General features: G+C 37.4%; 2 protein-coding genes across 2 annotated transcripts in view; both read right to left on the bottom strand.

The window, feature by feature from the left end:
• LOC133534469 (failed axon connections) overlaps positions 1 to 1,090 on the bottom strand; it is a 46,684-nt gene extending 45,594 nt beyond the window's left edge. The window contains exon 1 of the mRNA XM_061873615.1: positions 587 to 1,090. Within this exon, the coding sequence (XP_061729599.1) occupies positions 587 to 892 (306 nt within the window). The 5' untranslated portion in view covers positions 893 to 1,090. The remainder of the gene's footprint in view (positions 1 to 586) is intronic.
• Positions 1,091 to 2,938: 1,848 nt separating this feature from the next.
• On the bottom strand, positions 2,939 to 25,646 carry LOC133534102 (mediator of RNA polymerase II transcription subunit 23). Its single transcript, XM_061873215.1, has 18 exons — positions 25,071 to 25,646; positions 24,582 to 24,826; positions 22,904 to 23,036; positions 22,184 to 22,366; positions 20,868 to 21,640; positions 19,795 to 20,195; positions 18,582 to 18,756; positions 17,659 to 17,828; positions 17,133 to 17,251; positions 16,319 to 16,506; positions 15,455 to 15,635; positions 14,357 to 14,502; positions 13,396 to 13,619; positions 11,157 to 11,396; positions 9,763 to 10,024; positions 9,379 to 9,561; positions 8,316 to 8,522; positions 2,939 to 7,705 (listed from the first exon to the last, which is right to left on the bottom strand). Exons 1-18 carry the CDS (start codon positions 25,140 to 25,142, stop codon positions 7,567 to 7,569), a joined length of 4,041 nt encoding a protein of 1,346 aa, XP_061729199.1. The 5' UTR covers positions 25,143 to 25,646; the 3' UTR covers positions 2,939 to 7,566.
• Positions 25,647 to 25,806: the final 160 nt, after the last annotated feature.

Below are 25,806 nucleotides of genomic sequence, written 5' to 3'. Positions count from 1 at the left end.
GATAGATAGTAGTTGAAGGGCAGGAGGAAGAAGAAGATAGTAGTTGATGGTTTTCGAGAAAAGTAAATGGTACACTTTTTTCTGAATATGCTAACTTATATAATTATGTGTATCTCAAGTATATAGATATAAAAGTGGTATTATTTTTAAATCAAAAACTAAGTTAAACAAAAATCTACCATTTTCATGTGATATAGTTATATCAAATGATTCAGTATGACCCCAAGATTAATACATATAAATTAAATTCGATGAATAAAAATATGACATTCGCAGAAGACACAAAATTCGCAGTTGCTATATCGAAGTTAAACGTTTGCAACTACTGTAACAAATGTTGTGATGTGAAGCTTTGCAATATTTAGAAAATCCCTCAATAAAGTCGTAATTTTCACTACAATACTAATTCGTCGATACACGATAATCAGCAACAGCCCTAAAACCGGTCCTGATATTCCAAGTAAGTACCCGACATATCCGACGTTAGAATATCGGATTTTTATCACATGCCAGCCAGTTGCCTGTTCATAAGTTTCTAATAAAAACAAAACACATAAAATGCCATTATGTTTCATTCAGCACTTACCTCGTACTTTACACCAGCCAAACGCAGCCATGTTTCTACCTTCAAGCAGTACGGGGACGTCGACGGCAACACCGGTGTTCGCGAAAACTGATACAAATATACGATATCTTTTTCGAAATTAACTTTGTGCACTGTAGGTTTTGGTGGTGCCGGTTCAGGTTTTTTCTCTTCAGCCTTTTCTTCTACTTTCTCTGCCACAGCCGGCGCCTCTTCTTTAGTTTGACCATTATCTACGGCGGCATCTTCTTTCAGTTCTTTCTCTTTTTCAGTTATAACTGGTGCATTATTCGTTACCTCTGTCGCCATTTTTACAAATAACTAATAGTCTTTTTAAAAACTTTATTATTCACGCACTGAACTCACAAGACAAGCCCGACCCGAGAGACAGCGCCGCTTAAATAAATTTAGTTCACAGCCGCTATGGTAGAGCGCGTTGCAAACGCAGCATTAAGTTAACAAAGGTATCCTGTCCGCTTGCCGCTGGCGATCTGCCGCATATGATAAATCAAATGAACGACTGGTTACTAAGCAACGCTTAAAATGGCAGTTACGTTCCGTCCAATCAGCTATCAACAGAAGCCATTATGAAGCACATTTCATGTCTTTTTTATTCAAAAAAGGTATTATATCTCATTTGGTGTGTAAAAGATTGTGATTAAAAACAGTTAAGTATTATAGAAATAATTATTATTCAGTTTTATTAAAAAAATACCATTAACAAATGATTGTTTGCGGGACCGGAAGATATTGTTTTCGCGCGTAATTCCATTGGAATTGGAAATATATTTAAGTACTAAACGACGATGGATTTCAGGACTGCGGTGAAATTGGCAAATTATGTGGAAAATTAAACACAGTGACATCATAGATGTGTTTCTCAGTATTGAGTCTTATATAGTTGGTATAAGATATTGTATATGCATGCCTGGTTTCCAACGGGTTAAAGGCAATAGTCCGGGAGCCCAAGAGGGGATTTTTGTAATTTTGTAGTTACTCGAGCGTGAATATTTAACTGGTGGCCCATTTTATGGTAAAGTAATAAATCATGATTATTTTTTTCTATTTTCGTTATGAATGTGATGATATTTTCGTAAAATATACTCGCTATTTTGAATTGCGAAAAGTGAAGATTTATGTTTAACGAAACTAAGAAAAAGTATCTACTGAAGTGGTAGTTTTGTTCACTGTAGAAAATTACAAGTGAGGTCTCCTTATACAAACGTGATATGTCGTGTTTTTAGGGTTCCGTAGCCAAATGGCAAAAAACGGAACCCTTATAGATTCGTCATGTCCGTCTGTCTGTCCGATTCTGTCACAGCCACTTTTTTCCGAAACTATAAAAGCTATACTGTTCAAACTTGGTAAGTAGATGTATTCTATGAACCGCATTATGATGTTTACACAAAAATAGAAAAAAAACAATAAATTTTGGGGGTTCCCTATACTTAGAACTGAAACTCAAAAAATCTTTTTTCATCAAACCCATACGTGTGGGGTATCTATGGATAGGTCTTTAAAAATGATATTGAGGTTTCTAATATCATTTTTTTCTAAACTGAATAGTTTGCGCGAGAGACACTTCCAAAGTGGTAAAAAGTGTGTCCCCCCCCCCCGTAACTTCTAAAATAACAGAATGAAAAATCTAATAAAAATATATGATATACATTGCCATGCAAACTTCCACCGAAAATTGGTTCGAACGAGATCTAGTGAGTAGTTTTTTTTTAATACGTCGTAAAAATTAAAAAAAAAATTTTTTTTCATCAAACCCATACGTGTGGGGTATCTAGGGATAGGTCTTCAAAAATGATATTTAGGTTTCTAATATCATTTTTTTCTAAACTGAATAGTTTGCGCGAGAGACACTTCCAAAGTGAAAAAAAGTGTGTCCCCCCCCTGTAACTTCTAAAATAACGGAATGAAAAATCAAAAAAAAATATATGATATACATTACCATGCAAACTTCCAACGAAAATTGGTTTGAACCAGATCTAGTTAGTAGTTTTTTTAATACGTCATAAATGGTACGGAACCCTTCATGGGCGAGTCCGACTCGCACTTGGCCGCTTTTTTCGTTCCTCCTATCGAACGTCGCGTGATTTGTGCACAAGCCCTTAAGGTAACCAAAACCAAACCAAAAGCTGTTCAATTTAATATTAGATCTCAGCACACATCTACTGCCAGCGAATAGCAGAGGATGGTCACTATTATGGTCAGTTATGTATTTTAATTGATGGTCTGGTTACGAGATAGGATAATCAGGTACGTATGGCTAGTGTTGCAATCATTTCGAAATTTTGGAACTACCCCATTTAGGGAAACCCAATACGCTTAAAATAAAATAAAATCGGATTTACAAAATATTACACTTTATTCGTTTATCATCATTAAAGGCATAAAAATAATATACTCATGTATCTTCATATTTACATACTGTATTTATAAGATAGGTACTCAAAAAGTAATCACACGTTCTAGGTATTTAACTGTATTAAATAGCAATCCAGATTGCTGATTGTGTGATCACTTGATTGATACAAGCAGTTACAATAATGATTCCATCGTATACAACTATACACTGAGCAATTGAAAAGGTAATGTGGAAATCTTGAAGTCAGCTGCAGAGATAACTGACCCTCCTTCCTCCTAATAGAAATTTGTTTGCAGGGGGGGGGGGGGGGTCAACTGTCTCGGCATCTGACTCTACATGAACCTACGGTAGGTATATTTTGTTCTTTTCGGAATCACGTCAATTTGAAAATGGTAATTACATTCAAAGATTACAGGCTAACGACCGAAATAAGCTCGTCTAGTATATAAACGTGACCTAGTTTTGATGTTTATTATTTGGACTGTTTAATTTTTTCATCAATTTCCAGCGGTAGTTCACACTGTTCACAGCCGGTAGTTAGTGAATTTCGGCAGTAGTCCGCAGCAGTAGTAGAAAAGGGCCTTTGCCAAAACATATTAATGGCAATTCATTTTTAGGACCCTTAGGACCTTACCTTACCTAAGTAAACTAGAAACATTTGTGACCGCGGCACAGCGTCTCACTTTGTCGCTTGCCATAAGGACGAGATTTGCTTATATCTTTATACGAATAACCTGTTAAGGCGTCCTTATGGCAAGCGACAAAGTGGGACATTTTGCCGGCTGCGGTCACAATTTTGATCTACAGGACGATACAAAAAATACGCGAGTGTCGCGAGTTACATTCATATAAGTAATTAAACGTGTAACATTAGTTATAGTTCGTTAATACTACAACCATTGGCCATAGGGGCCTGTTACATAAGGTATCGTGTATAACAATTCACAATTTGTATTGTGAGTTTTAAACGTAAAATTTACACGGACCGTAAAATAAACTTAATTACGAGTATATTTTATAGGTATCGGTATAAACCTAACAATCTTAATTCTAAGCCTTGTGATGGGTTGTTGCATTGAATGTTGACAATACAGTTGTAAAAAAATAATAAATATGTTAACTTGAATTCATACCAATGAACCTGTCTTTATTAAATTATAAATGGTATTTGATCATTTAACCATAAAACGTTAATATTATACTTTAGATAAGTCTCTAGGACAGTTTAATTAAAAAGTATCTAACCATCGTAACTAAACCATCTTAAAACTTTTTGTTACTACCAATGGATGTAACTATGTGATTATTTTTTACACGAACGATTTTTTTTAGGTAATGAATACTGAATAATGTTCCATAGAATACCTCATGAGTTCGCCTAAAAATCTTTTTACTTGCATATTCGGTACGTGGTTAAGGGGCTGTCAACACCCAATGTCCTTGAAATTGATGTTACTTAAACAGTTTGTTAAGAAAGACTATTTGTTTTAGTCAAGTAAGAAAAATATATGTTCATATTAATTATATTTCAAAGACCGTGGTTGTACTCGATACATGATTGAACGAAATCGGCTCGATAGAAAATAATTGCAAAGATTGGTCTTAAAATCACAATTAAACGGTTCTATGTCTTTATTGTTTTGACTTATGGGTCTGCAATTCAAATCACAATTTCAAAACATTTATATCTAAACCGCTAATAAGTAAAATATTACACTAATAATCCACTTTTTTTTATTTAAATAATTTTCTTATTATTCCCTTGCCCAGGCCCAGTAACATGCGACAGTGCTTTCTCATTTACTCCGATACAAATAGACAGTGTGCGCGCTTTAGGTATTGACAGCCTCTTAATATACCCAAATATTAAACAAAAAACCTCTTTGAAGGATCTTTTGCCATAAAAATGCTTTCAATTAGATATTACTCTTATTAACACTCTGATTGGGTTGTTACATAACTTCTGTAATATTAACCTATAATGATACATATCTATTTACTGTGTTATGTACAATATGTCTATATCAGCGAACAAATCTTGAAAAATAAATTACTTTGATACAAGTCACAACATACAGTACGCCAAGTGCACCAATATTTTTCATTGCATATCAACATTATCAACCATCCAAAAATAACCATTTGACCAACTTGAAAAAAATATAACAATTTATCGTACTTTTCTGAGTCAATTAACAAAAGTGTGATAAAGAGAAAAGTACTTTGTCAGTCCATGTATGTAATTGTTACAACATTACAGCAAAGATAGGAACTCCATGAAAATAGCGGTGAGAGTTGTTATGACTCTCAAACTCTACGCATTTACACCGTGTCGTCCAAATGGTCAACCCTCACGGCTAAAGTCCTATCTCTGCCAGGCAACGATCATAAACTTAATGAAATATGCCTAGATGCAATGCAACACGATAGTCGGCATGCCCAGCATGAAAGTGCATTTTATAATTCAACATTTCGGCCACATGGAACAAGATTAAACACGAATAGAGTACAGTATAAGACACGCAAGTAAAGCCGGTTGCCTACGATAACTGCACTTGTTAGTCGGCATCAAATATATCTATATATATATATATATATATATATATATCTAAACACGCCTCTATTACCAAGGCGTTAAAGTGCGTGTTCACATATTGTGAACACCTTGACCGCTCCGATATATCTGATGGCGACATTGGCGACTGTACAAGCATAATATATAAGTAATAAGAAAACTACCATTCGAATAACTCATATGCCTACGCATTCTTGCAAGTATTATAAATGGTATAATATTTACATACTGGCGTTTTGAAAATGTCTTGGGTTACAATTGTGATAATTAGGTTGTGATGATAGAAATTAACTTATGTTCTAGTCATGCAGTACAGGTCTTTTCATTACCAATATTATTTTTCTCAATTCTTGTTTGAACACGATGCTAACAATATCTGCATATATTTTTAAACTTGTTAGTCAGAATGGGTTAAATAATATCCAACCTACATGCTAAAACTGGCAGAAATTACATGTAATTAATGCAATTATCGTCTTATTACAAAATTAAAAAGTGTCCAATCCCAGAAACTACATTATAAAATTCATAAATACTTACAATTACATAGCTACACCTGCATGCACATATAGAAAAAGCAATTTATATACACGACATGTTTTATCATAAATGTAAACGTTTACCTACTGTATAACGATTACGACACTACCTATTATATTATATAGTGTGATGACTGATGAGAAAATACACTATTTTAAATATTAGTTTACAGGAGATCTGACCAGTCTACCTAACCTGAGAATAGCTAAAACAAAATGTAATTATTAATTATTTCAACGCCACACGTCATTTACAAAAGCGTTACTCCATGCCGTGATCATGGGCTCTAGTGATGTAAACCTTAAAAACATGACGCTTATAAGCGTGCCTTCGGGCGCTCTTGGCGTCCAAAGGATTAAAATCAACTAAGAAAAAAAAAACTACTTTGACCAGTTAAAATACAACCATTGTAAAAAGCATAATTATGTTCAGCAGCAAAAAGTAATATAAGTTAATTACTTTCGCAATAAGAAATCAAGCTTGAACGACACGAGAGTAGTCACGATGCGTAGTTATGATCTAAAATTAATCATTTAAAGTAATAAAAATTAACTATAAAAATGTGTGTGTGTAAAAATACACACGTAAAAAGTGAAAAAAAAAAAACAATGTGCTCATGTTGCACTTTAGATAACAAATACATGGTTTTGATACAAAGTCTCTATACAAGAAAATTCAATAGGTAGGTTTTCAATAAACTCATTGATTGTATACATTTACCATACTACATAAATAATGACTACATATATCATCATTTTGTATGACGTTGACTGTCTTTTTTAAAATTAGACATCATCATTGTCATGTTCTCAATGACTCTTAGGAATTAAAGGACGACGCCCTTTTTTCTCTTGTCCTCGACTACTTATATCACTATCATTTAAATTAAATGAATGAGAGTTATTTTTCATGCCGGTTTACACAAAATCGTATTTAGGGCAAATCCGTTATAGAAAGGACGATAACTAATCTTAAAATAAATAAGTAAATCTTATAAAACTAACTCCCTAATAAATCCCTTTTAACATATCAGAAAGGTTTTGGGTTGGCGTGAGGTTCTTTCAAGTAAATAACGTGCAACTAATTATCTGCCATATTCCCAACTTTTAACATAAAATCACTTTAGTACAACTAAAAGAAGTAAAAAGACTAAAAAGTCTGAGAAATATCACCAAATACTGAAACTATCTGTTATTTAATATAAAACTGTAAAATAGATTTGCCTGTCTCGCCTTTTTTTAAATCATTTCCATTATTTGAATGGTATATTAAGACCCAATGAAGGATTAAAAATTATCCTAGCTCCATTTTACCTCCTCTCGAAGCTCGTCTGTTTGAAGAAGGTTATACTCGTATAGGGCGTTGGACTGCACTAGCAAGCCGTCACCTAGGAGCTAGATAGTCTCGCGTGCAAATGTCCACAGTCTACAGCTCGGCCGTCTATTCCGAGCTGGAGCTCGAGCTAGACGGCGTGTAGCTGTAGTAGTCGCTCTGCTAGGCGGTGTTGATCTGCTCCACGTTGAGGTGCGTGATGAACCGCAGCCGCATCTGCAGGGCGGGCCGGAGCTTGCGGATTACGGTCTCTACTTCGCTTTTGAGTGTGTCGCCGACGAACATGTATTTTATGTGGTAGCTGATTTGTTAGTTAAAGAAATTGTTCACTAAACGTACACGCTTATGCGGATAACAATCCAGACATTGAACCATTATGAAAAGGCAGTCCATAAAATATAATGGACCATAACCACATCAAATTAGAATAAATGTAAACATCTAGTGGACATGCCACGAGCAAAATTGATTAAAACAAAGAACTTTTAGACACAGACAAGATCTTTGGTGCTAAGACATCGTATTGTAAAATCGGACATTGGGAACAAGTACAGTTCGTTACACGAAAGCTGGCACGAACGGAATAAACGAAACATTCATTGTATGAGTGACACATGTGTGTCGCTTAACTTCAAACTCAGATAAATCTATTCGACCCTCTCAGCAAATATCTACCTTATTACCTTTTCATAATACCAAAATAGCATAATCTAACAGTTGGATTTACCTGAGTTTGAAGCTAAACGACTCATGTATCGGTGGTATATATCGGAGCCGCCATTTTATTAGTTAATGTCATAAACACTTACATATTTTCATACACTCATTCGTTCCATTCGTGCTAGCTCTTGTGAATTGACCTGTACCAATTGTAACAACTTAAGTTAAATATGAGATTGTAAAAAGGATACAGTAGATCGCATATAGGATCAATGTATTGTAGATGTGGTTGCGTCTTGTCGATGTGCGCGAGCAGCTCGTACAGCGCGATGGTGATGTCCATGACGGCGCGCGAGACGTCCGCGTTGAACCGCTGCAGGAACGGCCCCACCAGGTGGCATAGGAACACTAGTTGCGTCTCTGTGTGGATCTCGGGTGACAGCTTCTCTTTCACAAACCTGGAATCGCATCGGATAATACTCAAAGCAAGTAAGTAGAGTTGCCACAAGCGTGCGCCCACGACAGACAGAACATAAGCAATGCGATGAAACTTAAAACACGTTTTCCTGACAACATACATAAAACAATCTACGTAATTTAGTCGGGTTCATTGATGCCCACCAAGCTTTGGTGGGGAACAACAGTGCGTGTACTGTTTTGACATGGCACTTAGGACTATTTTGAAGCAGGCAGAAATGATAAGTGAGACTATGACACACAAACAGCGTTTTCTCTGTTACTCCTACTCAAAGCTCTTTAAGACCATCTCGTTGTCGATCGGTAATCTCCCCCTTCCACCTTGCCATCTCTATAGTATTGTTACTGTTAGGCCCTGGTTCGACGGAGACATTTCTATATAACGTAGCTGTATATGTAGTGTACACAGTCAACCGGAGAGCAACACATCTAACAATGCGGTGGGTCTTCCTTTAGGTATCTTGCGGCCTTGAAGTGGCTTCAAATGCACCAACTGCACATCTTTTTTAGGCTTACAATTCATTGGCACCCACATACAAATCTGACGTGGTGAGGCGAGGCTTAAAATAAGAAAAAGATCAGCCTATACGTCCCACTCCTGCGAGTGGGCTTGGGCTATAGTCCCCGCGCTAGCCCAATGCGGGTTGGGGACTGCACATACCTTATCTTACCTCTGAGTTCCTTTGCGGATGTATGCAGGCTTCAGCATTAAACGATATTTCGTACATAAAATCCGAAAAAGTAATTTGTATGAGTCAGGATTTGTACTCGGCCACTGCACCGCTTAATCAGGTTTAAATTGTAAGTGTACAATAGAAAGGAATGAAAGCTACTTACTGAGGAACCTGCATGATTTGCCCGGCTCCGGCGTGGTACCAGACGGCGTGCGCCAACGCCAGCGTGAGGCTGTACTTGTTCTCCAACATGGCGTCGTTGGTCGTGGCCAGGTTGAACAACTGGAATGGCGAGTGTTGGTACGGCCACTCGGTCATATCGCTGTGGGTCATGGCTTCCAGTATCCTGGCGAGAAAAAGGATATGTAGTTTGAACGTTTATTAGAGCATTTAACCCTTTGAACGCCTTTGAAATTTGATTTACGCTGCATGCACGCATAGACCAAGCTTGAAAGCAGGAAAATGCATGAAAACTTGACACTTCTGAGTAGAATCTTTCAGTGTACTTCGAGACACAGCATAACCATAATAAAATATTATAACCTACCTGTCATGAATTACTGTCCAGTACGAATCGGGCAGAGCAGCCATTATGAGCCCTATTGCGTTAATCCAAAGTTGAATTTTGGTCGCCGGTATGACTACGAAGCCCTTAGTGACCACGTCCAGCAAGCTATTCCCGACAGCATCTGGCGCCATAGGCAAGGACATGAGTTCTACGCAGGTTACGTAGAGGGAGTGCGCTGATGGGTTCGGGAACTCGTTGAAACGCCAATCGGTGTTCGGGAAGTGGGATACACCTGTCATTGCTGGTGGATTGTTCAGGAAATTACGAAGCATTTACTTAGGGTAGAATATATATCGGTGTTATGAGACTTATGAGGCGTTTTAAGAATCGTTGAAACTCGTAAAAACTAATAGACTAGTTTTTTTTAAAGAAAGATCAATACGGATAAGTGTGCCTGCGGGGTAAGTGTGATTGCCCTTCATAAATACGCGATAATCACTAATCATTATCAATGTCCCCTCCACAGATGCCTGTGACTGTGGGGAGCCTATCCAAACAATCCCTCACATCGTAGAAAAATGTGTAAGACCCTCACAGCGGATGCAAGGGATTGGCTGCTTAATTTAGATGTAAAATGATTATTATATATATATATATATACGAGTATATTAATTTTTGTGTAAATAATATTGTAAATCTATATCCAGGAAAAGCCATACGATATAATAATGATCAATGTGTAAACAGGCCCCAATGTGAAGGCCGCGCAGCCACACTTACCCGTATGGACAAAGATACATTTATTAAGTAAGCTGCGTAAAATCAAAGCTAATTTCGTGCTTCGGCTTTGACAGGTAAACGAGATGGCGCTGAACAGCTCCATACATTTTGCGATAACTCTGACTGTCAAAAGTTGACGTTTGACAATTCAGTGACCGAAAAACATATGGTGCAGTACAGCGCCATCTGTTTTGGATGTCAAACTAAGGGGCACGTTTTTTTCTTAGATTTTAACTCTCTATTACAATCGGTTATCTTTGGTATGGACCTTCTAAAGCACTAGAGTTCGTGTAATCCATGATGACGCGCAGATTTATCAAATCTAACCTTTAATAACATGACATTAGGAGCCAAGGCACGCGTCATCCTGAATGACACGATTCAAAACGTGATTACTACATTTTCATTGGTTCAAGTCGCCTCTGATGGCCTTTTGGAGCCCACTTATAAATTGGCATTCATAAAAATACGATACGTAATAAATTAGTCATAAGTTAAAAAAATCCTCAAAACTTATTGTCCACCCTACAAAGCTAAAAGGTACCTAAAAAAACGGTACATGTTTGGATTGTATTAAATTTTCATTGAAAATAATGATTTTTAGCTTAGGAGTGTGCTAAGCAGGGGACTATTTTCTGACTTAAAAAGGATACTGTCAACCATCCTATTAACCAGGCTGAGGTAGTAGTTAAGGTCCGGCGTCCACGTCGTGGTGTCCGCGTCCGTCTTGACCAAGTATGCCTGGAACGCCTCCGTGGTGGCCCAGCCCGCGGGCCGCACGTCCTTAAGTGACCCCAGCACTGCGTTCACGAGCTTCCTCTTTAGTGGCGGCTTGTCGCGTAACTTCGTCTCGTAGTAGTGCAGTGTGTTGTATAGGAAGGTTACTGGTCGATCTGGAAGTTATGTTGTACTATAGTGTATTAAGGAGTGGTTCAGTAACACAGTGGCAGTGAATTATCCTGTATATTTTTTTTTATTTTTTTACTAATTATGAAGCAGTTTATTTTTTTCAGTAATCTGTAGATAAAATACTATATAATAACAATAAAATCATATTGAGAAATATCAGATTGTTTGATTTTTCTCATTTTTATTGCAATGTACTTCGTAACTTTTTGTACAACACAATTTGACAATCTTCACCTGCCGTTTTCCATAATGTCACACTTGAATTTAAATTTTCACAACTAGTTATATGGTTTTACGAATATCATCTTACCAGTAAATTATACCAATAAACCGAAGTTCATCTTCGGTAGTCAGGAAGTCTCTCCAATCTAACCTCTGACAGAGGTTTTTCTATGGAAGACAAATTTCTGTACAAATCGCAAATACCCAAGAATGGAAATTCCATGTAACTACCTCAAAGCGAAGTCAAATAAATAAAAAGTGCAATATCGAACATAAGACAATTTAATAATGTATTAAGTAGCTTAGCAAACTTAAAGAAAAATATGTTTATGAGAAACACCTCATAAATCCTCTCAGAAGACGCTGTTCAAAAAGCCTTATAAGACATGTAATATAAAAGGTGAACACTTCAATTCGCCCTTTTATTTTAAATACGATTGTATTTAATTGTATAGAAAATTTAGGAAAATGAATAATCCATATAATGTGCTGCTACTTATTTTATGAACCACTTATTATGTCTCTTAGGCCGTATTTAAAATAATTGCCACTCAAGTAAATCAATCCATAATGACGGGGACCATTAAAAAGGTGGACAGTGAAATAAGAATCATCAATGGACACTGCATCCCTGACTGATGATTGTTGCAATGTTGTGTCAAGAGCGGTTGAGACGGCCAATACATTTTCGCTTATGGCTACACAAGTCTATCGCTGCACGGCACTTCTTGCCGCATAAGTCGAGTGTATGTGTTTGTTGATATGAGATCAGATCAGGCTACCAGCCTGGTAACGCCGGCCTTGCCTTGACGACACTTTATTATTGAAGAGAGGGTCTATTGACTAGTGACCCCGCATTAAAAAACAACGTAGAGTCGGACCTAACAAGCTATGCACGGCATTTGCAATGACACAGTGTGGCAATGTAGTAGTAGTAGTAAACTCTTTATTGTACAAAAACAAATATTAAAAGTAATTTACTATTAGTAAGAAGTACAAAGGCGAACTTATCCCTCTGAGAGATCTCTTCCAGTTAACCTTTGAGTATATGAGAGAGAGAGTGAAAAGGGGGTGACAAATGCAGCAAAATGTACAATAAGGTGCCAGAGAGACAAAGGTTATAAATACACACTTTATAGGATAAACATGAATTACACAAGGAGGAAAATACACTAAAAATTGGAAATAAGTAGAAACATATAAAGCAACTATACAGAAATATAGGTAAATTAATCTGTCAGATAACCGTAGTTTCTTTAAGCGACGCAATCGATTGTGCCTGTTTGAGCAAATCATTGATAATATGACGTTTATAATGACACTTTCTGACTTTGTTCCATTCAAATCAGTGCAAAGTTTGCTTAGTCGGACTCTAGTAAACCTGTAGTCAATATTCAAGAATCTTACATGTTAATATTTTTATTTCCGTTTTTTACACGGGACGTACAGTGGCCATCAGATATATCGGAGCGACCGAGGTCCTAAAAAAATTCTGAACATGCACTCTAACGCCTAGACAATGGAGGCGTGGATCTATTTGTGAGCATTTTACCGCTCCGATATATCTGATTGCGACTGTACCACATTACATTACAATCTATAAATTGTACATGCATGTTTTTTTTCATTGTGATTGACATCTGCATGTACAATTTATAGATTCAAGAATCTGTTTACCGTGGGATGTGGAAAGCGCACAACCGACCAGTTGTGTAACATGGTCAGCTAAGTCTTGCGTCTGATATACCGACGATAACTCACCATGGAACTTGTACAGGTATCCCAGGTGCTCGAGCAGCTGCTCCAGGTTCTTGCTGACCTGCGGTGTCTCCAGGTGGCGGTGCACCACTATGTCCAGCACGGGGATGAAGCGAAGACACACGTTGCTGAGGTAGACGGGTATGGGCCCGCCGTAGGCGCTGCTCGCCTCTTCGGGGGCGAATTTCTCGGGGTATTTTCTGTGGAATGCCAGGTGCTTGTCGTACCTGACAAGATTTGTGTTATTATACAATTAGTCACTTTAAAATATTCATCTTAGACGGAATTAGATACTGAACCCTAAAGTAGAGTCACTGATACTCTTATAGTGGTTATCGGGACCTCCAATCGAGACAATGAAAGTCAATTCTGTAATAAATAAATATTGTTTTCAAAACAAAACTCTTGCTCTGTAACTAGTCCTGGTGCTGAGCACATTTCTACTCAATTTAAATACATTTAATTATGTGAAGCTTTAAATCAAACGATGTCAGGTTAGGTCGGTAGGGTAAGAGAACCTATGAGACAAGAAAAACTCTCATAGGGAAAATAAATAGTTAGACATGCTTAAAATATTTAAAATTATTAAATGATAATACTAAAAATAAAAAATTAACTTAAAAATACTTTCATAGACGGACTTTCCTCATGCTATTTCTCTTGTCCCGAGCAAACTAAACCATGTATATCTTACCCTACCTCACCTTAAGTACTTAGGGTGGTATTGCTTAGTGAGATCATTGGATTAAGAAATTGGACAGGTGGAGTACGACCCTTTGGTACAAAACATTTTTTTTATACGCCCATAGCACTCGATGACGTGACAATTTGTCACAGGTACAATATTAGTAAAGTATTCTAGTTATTTCTACAAAATGAATTACATGAATGAAAGGAAAACCCAGGTCTTAAAGTGAACGTCACGTTTCATACGTAAGCACTCTCATGTGTTTAGTGACATTACCAGTTGTTCTGCTTCCAGTGTTCGGGCGAGTTCTCCTTGACGAAGTCTTGGGCCCGGTTTCTGAGCTCGGACCCTTTGAGCAGCAGGAGTTGGATGATGTAGAGGCACACTTGGCTCTCGTTGCCATCGGGGTTTGGCCTCAGCACCTAGACATTGAACATATTTTTGTAAAGCTAGCAATAATATCACCATTAATGCCAAATATGAGAATAAATGACTTTTATATTATAATGACATGGCCTCACTTAGTTCTAAGTCAGTGCAAAAGGGTCATCCATAAATTACATTACACGAATTTGAAGATTTTTTGACCCCGCCCCCCTCCTTGTCACACCTGGTCACATTTGGCTAGCCCCCCCTCCACATAAACCTGTGACGTCATTTATGGATGACCCCAAAGTCGAGCCAAAGTGCCTTTAGTCGCGTGGACTTATGGTGACGATGTTGTAGTTCCATATGATGTCGTTGATGGCGTCCACGCCCTTGTTGATGTTCCCGCCCACGGGGTTGGTCTCTTCATAGACGATAGTCACACTTCCTTAGGTCAACATTGTTACTATCCCTACTAAGTGATGCACTTACCAGACACAGCACGAGCCTGTCGATGGTGACGATGTTGTACTTCCATATGATGTCGTTGATGGCGTCCACGCCCTTGTTGATGTTCCCACCCACGGGGTTGGTCTCTTCATAGACGATAGTCACACTTCCTTAGGTCAACATTGTTACTATCCCTACTAAGTGATGCACTTACCAGACACAGCACGAGCCTGTCGATGGTGACGATGTTGTACTTCCATATGATGTCGTTGATGGCGTCCACGCCCTTGTTGATGTTCCCGCCCACGGGGTTGGTCTCTTCATAGACGATAGTCACACTTCCTTAGGTCAACATTGTTACTATCCCTACTAAGTGATGCACTTACCAGACACAGCACGAGCCTGTCGATGGTGACGATGTTGTACTTCCATATGATGTCGTTGATGGCGTCCACGCCCTTGTTGATGTTCCCGCCCTCGGGGTTGGTCTCTTCATAGACGATAGTCACACTTCCTTAGGCCAACATTGTTACTATCCCTACTAAGTGATGGACTTACCAGACACAGCACGAGCCTGTCGATGGTGACGATGTTGTACTTCCATATGATGTCGTTGATGGCGTCCACGCATTTGTTGATGTGCGGCCCGCCCGCCGGGTTGGTCACTTCATACACGAGGTAGTCGCAGAACTTGCGAAGGTGAGCTGAGAGCGCTCGGGCGCCGATGCGTTCCAGGATTCTGTACACACAATAATAACTTTCTAGGGGAAGTTGCATCAACCATAATAGGGTAGTTTCCTACTAGTCAAATCAGTTTCTTTTTTTCGAACTGACAAAACGATTAGCTACTATGGAACTTATATGAAAACTGAACTGTAATGTCACGGTCAACCACTTTTTTTAGTTTTATTTGATTTAATAAATAATAATTGTGTCAAACATTATGTGTTCTTTACGTTTTCCTAATTTTGTGCTTTATTTCGCCGTATGGTGTGAAATAATTTATTTTGAACACAGGAAACAACTCTATTGTCGGACTGATTGAATGAAATTTTCCATAAAGTAAAATTTATCGAGCGCTTTCTTGAACGCGGTGACAGACGGTTTGTTGCAACTAACCATAAGTCCGTACTTATCAAATACTAAAGTAAAGATTTAATACTAATTTGGACATTATTTATTTGATTATATTTTATAATCAATTAAAATAACCAAAAATGGTTTTAAAAATATATTAAATAGAATCGATAAATTACAATTCCCAAATGCTTTCCACATTTTTGGCTAAATATGACCCAGAAATAATAATATATAGGTATATTATGGCGTTCCCAAATATGTCTTAACTGATGATAAGTATTTTATCAACACTTACTAAATTCTGTTGCTAACTTACTATCAACTAAATATACAATAACTCACTTGAAAGCAATAGGATTGATCCTATTCGTATCGAATATCATCTTCCACAGCAGACAGAGAAACAGCGGCGTGCCCGGCACGGAGAAGTGCGATATTATGTCGTTGTCGTTCGCCATTGACGTCCATTTGCGATACTCCTCCTCTACGGATTTCTTTAGCACTTGCTTGTTCTCCTTGGGTGCTGGATTCTGCACAATAATCAATATTAAAACAAGTTCTCGTATTATAGTCAAGTGTAAAGAGATCATATACAGCTGGTGTAGTGCTTCACAAAGTTATGTAACGCTTCAGCGCCTCATTCCACAGGTCAGGACGCACTTTTATACTGCCTTACACACCTACGCCTGTAAAGCAAACTTCTTTTGTTTCTAAACATCAAATTGTGACACGTAATTGTAATAGATACGTAATTTGTTTTTAGCTGTGTAAACCTACGAATGAAACAAATACTTTTTTTTTCAGTGCAAGTTTGAGAAAAGCACTGTACAGATCTCGGTAAGAGACGGGGGTTGCTGGCCACGTATCCCTATCCGATCTTCTACTTGGCTTGCAAACCCGTTTTCCGACCTCTATAGTAATGTACTATTACAAAAATTAAGCTTTATTGGTGTACCTGAGCTATTTTAGTATTAAATGGTGTTGAATACAACTCGGTTTAAATGCTCGAATCGTAGCATTTTCCAAGTAAAATTGCTCGTTTTTGTAAATTATGAAATTCGAATTAATAGTTTTCACAGACCCTATCAATTCTCACGGGCCTAAATAAAGTATGGAGTGCCACAATTCTGGTACGAGAGGAATAGCGAATATTCACCTGTGAGAAAAAGTCGACCAGCACCGGCGGGAAGCACTGCAGCGTGTGCTGAGACCACATGTGCGGTGTGTTCGTCATTATAGTGGTAAGTAACTCTTTTACTGCCGCTCCGTCGTTGGCTGACAATAAATAAAATATTATGATAAATATTTAAAAAAACATAAAACATTGCTGTTTAGTTTGTTTTTGGTTAAAGGTTTTTTTTTATATATCAGGCCAAATAAAATAAAAATATCATTAGTCCGTTTATGGATCCACGATCCGATATACTAAAAAGAAACAAGTAGTCTACTCAAGCAGACAATTTACCAATTTTCTTCAACTGACTTCGAACCTGGGCAGCTTGGGTCACCTCTTCCCACCCAATCCCTAATATACCTACCTCTTGCTCTATCAGTAGACAGTATAAGCACCACAAAATATTCAATGCCGGGTCAGGAAATGTTCAGATGATCCGGGCCACCGGAAGCTTGTAGTAATGAAGTTTATAAACGTGTTTGGTGGTTGTTTCAGAGTGACGACTAACCTGTGCCGCTCATGTAGATGCCCCTCGCCAGCGTGAGCACCAGCACACGGTTCAGTTCCTCGTTGTCCTGTGACACGAGTGACTTCGGCTCGGACACCACTCGCGACATCTGTAGTTGCACGCCTGAACTGCCCAGACTTGTGATCAGTCGTAGCGCGGTGCTTTCGAAACTGAAATCGTAATCGCTCGTCAGTAGAGCTAAGGGAGTATTATACTTTATTTTTGTTATGCTAGTATTATAAATTATAACCCCAAAAGGGATGATTTTTTTATTTTTTCCGAGACCGTGGCGTTACGTGACGTGAATAGTTTTTGACAGCGAGGTATTTTCTCCACTTTACGTTCCCATCACGAACTTTGAAAAAAAAAACACTAGGTAAAAGTAACAACTATATTCAACCCGCAGGTCATACTGAAAGTTCCTAGATTCTTAAAAACGTAGTAGATACGAAACTTTTTTTTTATTGACTGAAGCGTTAGCGAATGTCTCCGTTTTAACTCTACAGGTCGCAACAATGAGTTATATTTTCAACAAATAACCATTTTCATTGCGCGACCTCTAAGTGGCTCATTCCAGAAACTTTCAGTATTACCCACGTACTGCAGTATTTATACATGGATCTGAATCTAAATAGGGCACGACTGAGGTTTGAACACTTTGAACCAGATTTTAGTAGTACATAAACATATTGGGAAGAAAGTGGCATGAAGCGTGAGCCGGGTTTCGAAAGAGCCTTATGCATTAGGTATTTATTATGTTTGTAAATGGCGGAATAGCAAACTTTTCACAAAAAAAAACCATAAAAAACCAGTTCCGAAACTCTCAGGTGTTATGTTTGCTTTAAGCTTAGAACACTAATGGCTTCGCCTCGTAAACCATCGAGTTAATAATATCTAATTTATCTTTGTCATTGCCGTCTTACCAGAGCTGCAGTTGCGTCTGGTTGGCCTGCGGGTACGCGGCCAGCGAGTGTATGTTGGAGAGCAGCGTGACCCTGTAGTGCGGCTGGATGTGGTGGATGCGGTACGAGAACATGTCCAGCAGGTTGTGTAGGATGCCCCACGCTTGCGACTTGAACACGTTCGGGAGCAGTTGGACTGTGAACATTACAAATACTAATTAATTTTGGGAACTCATTTTAGAGCCGCATTCAACATGGTTTATAATTAACTAGCTAGACTTCGGCTGCTATGGATTTGCTCTCTTTTCCACAGGACGCTAATTTAAAGCTATCTTAGCTTAAGCTTCCTACATGCCTAATTTTCTAATCCTCAGTAGTTTAGCTGAGAAAAGGCACTTGATCGAATTAATTTCGCATTTATAATAATCTTAGTACAGAGATAATTATTACATTTATTGATTTACATAGTATATGATGAACACATTGTGTTCATATACTTTAGAAGTGATAAATGTCGTTATTATTAAGTATTAGTGTAAGTATAGTATACGTTTGTTTATTTTGTTCCGATCACAATGCTGTCCTAAAAATACCGTCAGACCTCCTAGTGGGAGCCTTTGAATGTAGGCTATATGTACCATTTTGTAATCATGCCTGTAAATGTTATTGGCCTGTATCTGTTTTTCCCCCAATAAAGAAAATAAAAAATAAAATAATGAAGTAAAGTCTAAGAAAAGTAGTCCTAGGTTGACAGCCGAAACAGATGGCGCTGTACTGCGCAATGTTTTGTGGGTACTTAATTGTCAAACGTCATCTTTTGAGAACCAAAATTACCACATAATGTACGGAGCTGTACAGCGACATCTGGTTGAGCCGCCAAAATAGAAGCGTGTAAATTAGTATCTTAGAATAGAAGTAACTTTTTTTGGTTTTATGTGGACTGACTAGAACTAATTTCACATGAAGACATAAGAGCGTAGTTATTATAAAAAAAATATTAGAAGGCGTTCACAATCCGCAAACGTCATCTATTGCAATCCATATATGACAGTAGTTTTGTAGAAAGCGACCAACTATTTATTTTTGTCAAAGTGAATTACACCATAACTCAGTGGATTTGGTCGCTTTTTGCAGTGATAAAAAAGCGGAGTTGGTTGTTTTCTGCACAACTACGGTCATATTGAAGTGCCTCCATTATAAGGCTACTCTCTAGCAATAATCAATTGACACTCACTAACGAAACCTTTGATTCCAAGCGACTCAATCTCAGTGTAGACCAGCAGGCGGCTGTACGTTTCCACGAGCGCCGGCGCCATCATACTGCTCCCGGGTATACTGGTCTTGTTCTGCGCTAGTTTCGCTACGTGCGTCACTATAGAATGTATCAGAGACATTTTGCAGTGCAACGTCAGACTGTCAAGTATGCACATCGACAGTGGCACTGTAGGCAATGGTGTCCCAGGATTCCCATTGGATAAAGCTTTCTGACTGCCGAAGAGGGTCTCTATAATGATGCCCATGGGCCGTGCGTAGTATTCTTGGTTGGTTGAATACGCGTTACAGAGCAAAGCTATGCGGTAGTCTGAGCCCATGAGGTTCGGCGTGTTGTTCGATGTCATGAAGTGCTGAAGGAAGCTGAAATGAAGTCGTTGTAGTTATATAACCATTTGACTGAGTTGGCCGAAGGGGAAGCTGGTGTTATAGTTAAATTATCGAAAGCATATCGTAATGTAATATTCTGATTCAGATTATCGAAACTAATAATTGTTGAATATTTTGACATTGATTGGGAGACTTGGGAGGAGCTCGCGTCAGATCGCGATGATGGAGGGGTACCATCGCCAAAAGGCACGAAATTCACGACAACGCCTGGTTCCAAGACTACAGATCAGTCACAGAATTCACCAGAAGTTGCTGCCGACACGGCTTCCCTACTTCAGCTGCCACAAATGCGTTCGCAAATGCCTGCCCTGCATTGGATTACTTATACAGCCACGAGAAACATTGTCGCTCGCATACAGACGCTGCTTAAATCATCTGTCAAGATTTTAATGGCCTCATGATAGATATGAAAACTTATAGTTTTACAGCGAGTTTACAAGTACAGTCAGAATGAAATAGATCGTGACGGCCACAGTGGACAAATATAGCGTAACACACCTTTGTTACCATAGTAATCATAACGAATCTCCGTTGCGATAAATTTGTCTACTTTGGGCGTCACTATTTGATGCTGACTATAGTTAAATTTCATTCTGTCAAAGCAACAATGCCCCTTAATTTTTGTAATTTAAAAATAGTACTTACTCATATTGCACTTTTAGGTTTTGTGGCATAGGCATTGTTTTATGTTCCGACTCCGCTTTTTTCAACAAGTGCATCCAAATGCACACAACAGCCATTTGATGTGTGCAGTGGGCTCTCGTACAATCGGGGACTGGCAAGGGCTCCTTCTCCGGATACAACAGTTCATGAAGCTTTATTATGGGTAAAAAGTTTGATAGCGGATTCCTTTGTATACTCCCCGAGATAAACTGAAGCAGCACCCACATTAAATGATCTCTGCCCTTCCTCATATCGTGTCCAATCAATTTGTTGTGAAGACCCATTACTATATTAGGGAATGAGGCAAACTGAAAAAGTATTAAATAAATAACTTGTGATGATAGGTGTAACCAGCACCAGTGTGTTGACGACATTTCGTCGTCTTCGTTTTCCTGTTCACTCTTCTCCATGGCTAGTATCATGAGTTCTACTAGTTGGTCTTCCAGAGCGATGCAACGCTGCTTGTGCTGCTTTTGCAATCCCAGCATGGAACACACCATGTCTCTGGAATATGGCTGCTGCAAAACGTGTCTTAGCAAGCCTATTTGTGGCTTCAATAGTTTGTCATCATATGGCAAACTTCCTTTGAGGGAGAATTTTAATGTAGTTGGATCCAGTCGCCATGGGTTGACTAAGTGGTCAGCGTAGCCAGAGTACTCAACTACTGGCAACATATGAGAGTGCCCAATAATTGACACCATCTGTGCACACGGCTTGAAGCTTTGAACAAAGCTTGTCAGCAGCTTTGCAAGTTGCTAAAAGCAAAAAATATATAATATACCTAGAGTACCATTAACTACAGTAGTTTCGATCAGAATAATATATGTAAAAAAAATCGATATAAAATAACATTGATATTTTTTAATCAGTATTGCAAGTTATTACTCATCATTCTCAACAAGATAATTTTAACAAACCTTAACACAATAAGGTGGCTTGGTTTTGTTACAAAGTAGGTACTTATGTGCAACATCGGTCTCCATCATCAAAGTATCAAACTAGCTTGATGGTAGTTGGTACTAAAACATTAATTAACTATCATTTGTCACCAAAGTTACATAGACATAATTAATTTCAGCTCAATCAAATATTGTGTGTTCAATAAACGCTTGTAAAATTCTCATCAACCATACAGCTTTTAGAAAGCTGAACCATGTTGGTGAGATGGATGGATACCGCAACTATATTTATTTATTTAAACTTTATTGCACAAAATATATACAACAATGTACAAATGGCGCACTGAATGCCGAATGGCATTCTCTACCAGTCAACCATTTAATAGTGTTAATACATACCCAATGTGGCCAATGATTATTGTCAGGGTAATCTTTCTGTATTTCCGTCACAATAAAGTAAGCGGGCAGCAAGGACGCGTTGCGGTCAAATATGTACTCTATTACATTATACAGGGCCTTCATCTGAGGCATTGTTGAAGAATTTAATCGCACAGGTAATGTGTGTGCCTTTTCTCTGCAGCCCTAGAACATAAAGAGAAAAACATAAGGACAAACATAGGTAACATAATGCTAGGACTACAACTGTGGGATCCGCTAAGAACCAAATCGACTCAAATGTGATATCACATGGGCTAATAAACCAATAATCTGCCAACAAATCAAATTCTGGATTGGCAGATTGAAGCTACCTCAACAAGCACTTTAACAACTTGGTGACTTGATAATAAAGTACAGGCTTTGTTTAGATTCCTTCGCCACTTCGATATATCTGATAGCGACTCCCCTTTTCTTGACATAATTCAAAAATATTGTGCTTTCAAGCCTAACTCGCGCCTGATAGAGCGAAAAAATTGCTCTTAGAAAATTATACAAATACAGGGTATAAAATTATGTACCTATCTTGTAAGGTACATTACGAAGAAAACGGGTATGATTTTTGCAAATATGTTTCTTGAATAAATGTGAATGACTTAATTCTAAAACAATGTGAAATCTTGAATATTTTATTATATTCATATAAAAAGCAATATTCATTCCTATTCATAATAAATGACATACCTTCATGATCTCTCTGACGCCTTTGTAATCCACACCACCTATAATTCTTCTGATTAAATTGAAACATTCGATCCAGTAATCTGCATTTTGATAAGAAAGTTTTTCACTGGTCAGTATGCAGTCACAGAGCATCCTGCAACATCAAATGGGTAAATAAGATAAGTTAAAATAAATATATTATGGGTTGGGACTGTACTCATTGTTGTGAGCAACTTTTGTTATGAGAGCAACCCTGAAATCCCAAAAAAAGATCATGTGCTCAATACTCAAGTTTAATTTGACAACTATATGGAGGCCGGGTTATATTTTGTGATTTCAGAGTTAAGCTACTATCGTAAAAGTTGATCATAGCAATGAGTACAATCGCATATATAATATATCTTTTATCACCTAAGAAATAATACAATAATTTTTTTGCAGGATTGCGTAATGCATCGCAACCATAATGTGATTTGTAGTGTCTAGTTTTATATTTTAAAACTGTTATATTTAAAAATTGTTATAATATGTATTTATTTTTGAGCCAATAATTGCCTGAAATAAAGATTTTCGTCTTTCATTCATTCATTACCCAGTATAGTTAGACAAGGTATTTACAGAATGAACTTAATTACATGTAACCAAATATCTTTATCAGTCACTATTATTAAATATGCAAGATCAAGATCTGTTTGTTTATAAACATATTAGTAATTGAGTTTTACAACATTGTTCTAACAATTTGAATGATACTTATTAGTCTTTTTGTTATGAAAGTTATTGTACACAGGTATTGTTACAAAAAGTACTAGTAGTACATTTGTCTGTTCAGGAGCCTGTTTTTTTTTTTAAATAAAATGATAATTGTCAATATGTATAAGAAACTTTACTTGTCTGTAGGTGCAAAGTATTAACCCACACACAAGTAATGTGATCATGATAATTGTTCTGTATTATAAGATTTATAAGAGTTGTATTATTATAAAAATAAATCAATAATGTAATCAGGATAATGCAATTAATATGCTGATCGAGGAAGCTGCCAGCTTTTCGGTCTCCTGTGGCATCTCTGAGTCTGTTTGACAGGTCTTTGAAAAGACTTTGAAAGAAAAAAAAAATTACAAAAAAAAAACTGCAAGATTGATGATAATAAAATAAAAAAATTATAACCTTATAAATACATGTGGATACCATGCCATCACAAGTTACTCACTCAAGTACCTTAATGATTTATGGAAATGGTTCCCTGGTTAGTTCTACTTCTACAATACTCATGCTATTGGATGTCATTCTTACTGTGTAGAGCCTAGGTCACACTGATAGGACATTTGATCATACTAAAATGTGTAAGGCAAAGCCAAGACTATCCATTAATAGAGATTGAATCCCGGCCAGTGCTTAATTTAAGCACTGGTTACTTACTTAGGACTATACCATGACCAACCATGAATTTGTTGTAAATTCAGTGGACAGTTATTCATTCAAATAATTAAATACCAATATAGCATTTTAAAATTCTTTAGAGGCATTTAATACCTTATTTATATAAATAAATATTATAGGATGTTTTTATATAAATTGAATAAGCCCTACAGTATTTATAAATACTTAAATACATAGAAAACACCCATGACCCAGGAACAAATATTCATGCTAACACAAAAGACAGGTAGACGTTTTTTATATCAATTGTACTTACCGGGCCTGTATGATATTTGTGTTAACTAAATTTTCCATGAGTGTCAGAAGTTGCTTCATTTTGTGTCTGTTGGTGAGAACCGCAGTCAGCGTGAGGTACTGCCTGATGGCAGACTCCTGCACGTCTGCACTGATTGTAGTCATGACTGCACATAGTTTCTTCTGATAGGTCGCTAACCTCTCATTCTCCTGGTCGGGCTTATAGACCAAGAAGCAGCTAAAGGCTTCTTCAACTGCCTCGACCCTCTACAAATAATAAACCAAATTTGACATACCGGTCGCAACATTAATATCTCTAAATTACATGATAGACTTATCTAGAAATAAAAATAATGGAAAGAAATTTAATATACTACTTCTATGTTAAACCATGAAGCCTCCATAATGCATGTTATTATTGCTTATAAAAATATGTTGCTCTTTGCTGTTTTCATATGTTCATATTATATTACTTAATTATAGTATACAACAAAACAATAATAATTCTTACCAATATTTCGTTGACTATGTTAGCAACCTGCGATTCCGCCATCGTAAAATACAAGCTAGTGGCGGCTTTCATTAAGACATAATATGTTATTTACAGTTTCACGGTCGAAATTTAGTTCCACTTTATTGCAAACCAAAAGATGTGATGTACTTAATATGTACTTTATGTACTTGACTGATTGACCAGATTGACAAACAGTAGCAAAGAGCATATAATCACTACGTTTTAAGAGACGGGACTTCCATACTAGCGAGTGGACTCGGTTAGTTTCGCAAATCATTACCAAAATCTACGACAAAGAACTGTCAAGGAACATAATACCAACATAACCGATTTAAATAGTGTAGTACGCTACACGCCTGCGATTCTTATCGATATCGATAAAATGGGGAGGGTTGAAACATAGGCTCCAGTCTACAAATTTTGTACTCGAAATCAGGTTAGCATCGAGTCCACATTTAAGTTGTATGTTATATAGTGGATAGTTCTTTGAGTGGACTAATATCTGGTCGGGCTTAATGTGGACCCGAATTATTTTAATACAGTTTTTAAGTCGTGTTTTATTTTTTATTTAAAGCTTTATTTTCAAAATGTTCTGGACATACATGTTTCAATAAATGTTACTTTTCTATGGAAAGATGTATCGTCAGGTCTTCGTTCGCAACAAATTTGACCCACTGCCTGCATCTGAAAACATACAGCCTTGGACAAACATGACTTTATCTACAGTATATAT

The sequence above is a fragment of the Cydia pomonella genome, chromosome 1 (assembly GCF_033807575.1).
Source record: "Cydia pomonella isolate Wapato2018A chromosome 1, ilCydPomo1, whole genome shotgun sequence".
NCBI lineage: Eukaryota > Metazoa > Arthropoda > Insecta > Lepidoptera > Tortricidae > Cydia > Cydia pomonella.
The sequence above is the reverse complement of the archived record's forward strand: the minus strand, read 5'-3'. Positions and strand labels throughout refer to the sequence as shown.

Bases quoted from the DNA above. Each gene is read 5' to 3' on its own strand.
- LOC133534102 (XM_061873215.1), bottom strand. From the start codon at position 25,142: ATGAAAGCCGCCACTAGCTTGTATTTTACGATGGCGGAATCGCAGGTT. The intron at 15,636-16,318 runs GTGAGTTATTGT...TTGTGTGTACAG, and splicing joins ATCAATCCTATTGCTTTCAA to AATCCTGGAACGCATCGGCG. The intron at 9,562-9,762 runs GTAGGTTATAAT...TTTTCTCGCCAG, and splicing joins TGGACAGTAATTCATGACAG to GATACTGGAAGCCATGACCC.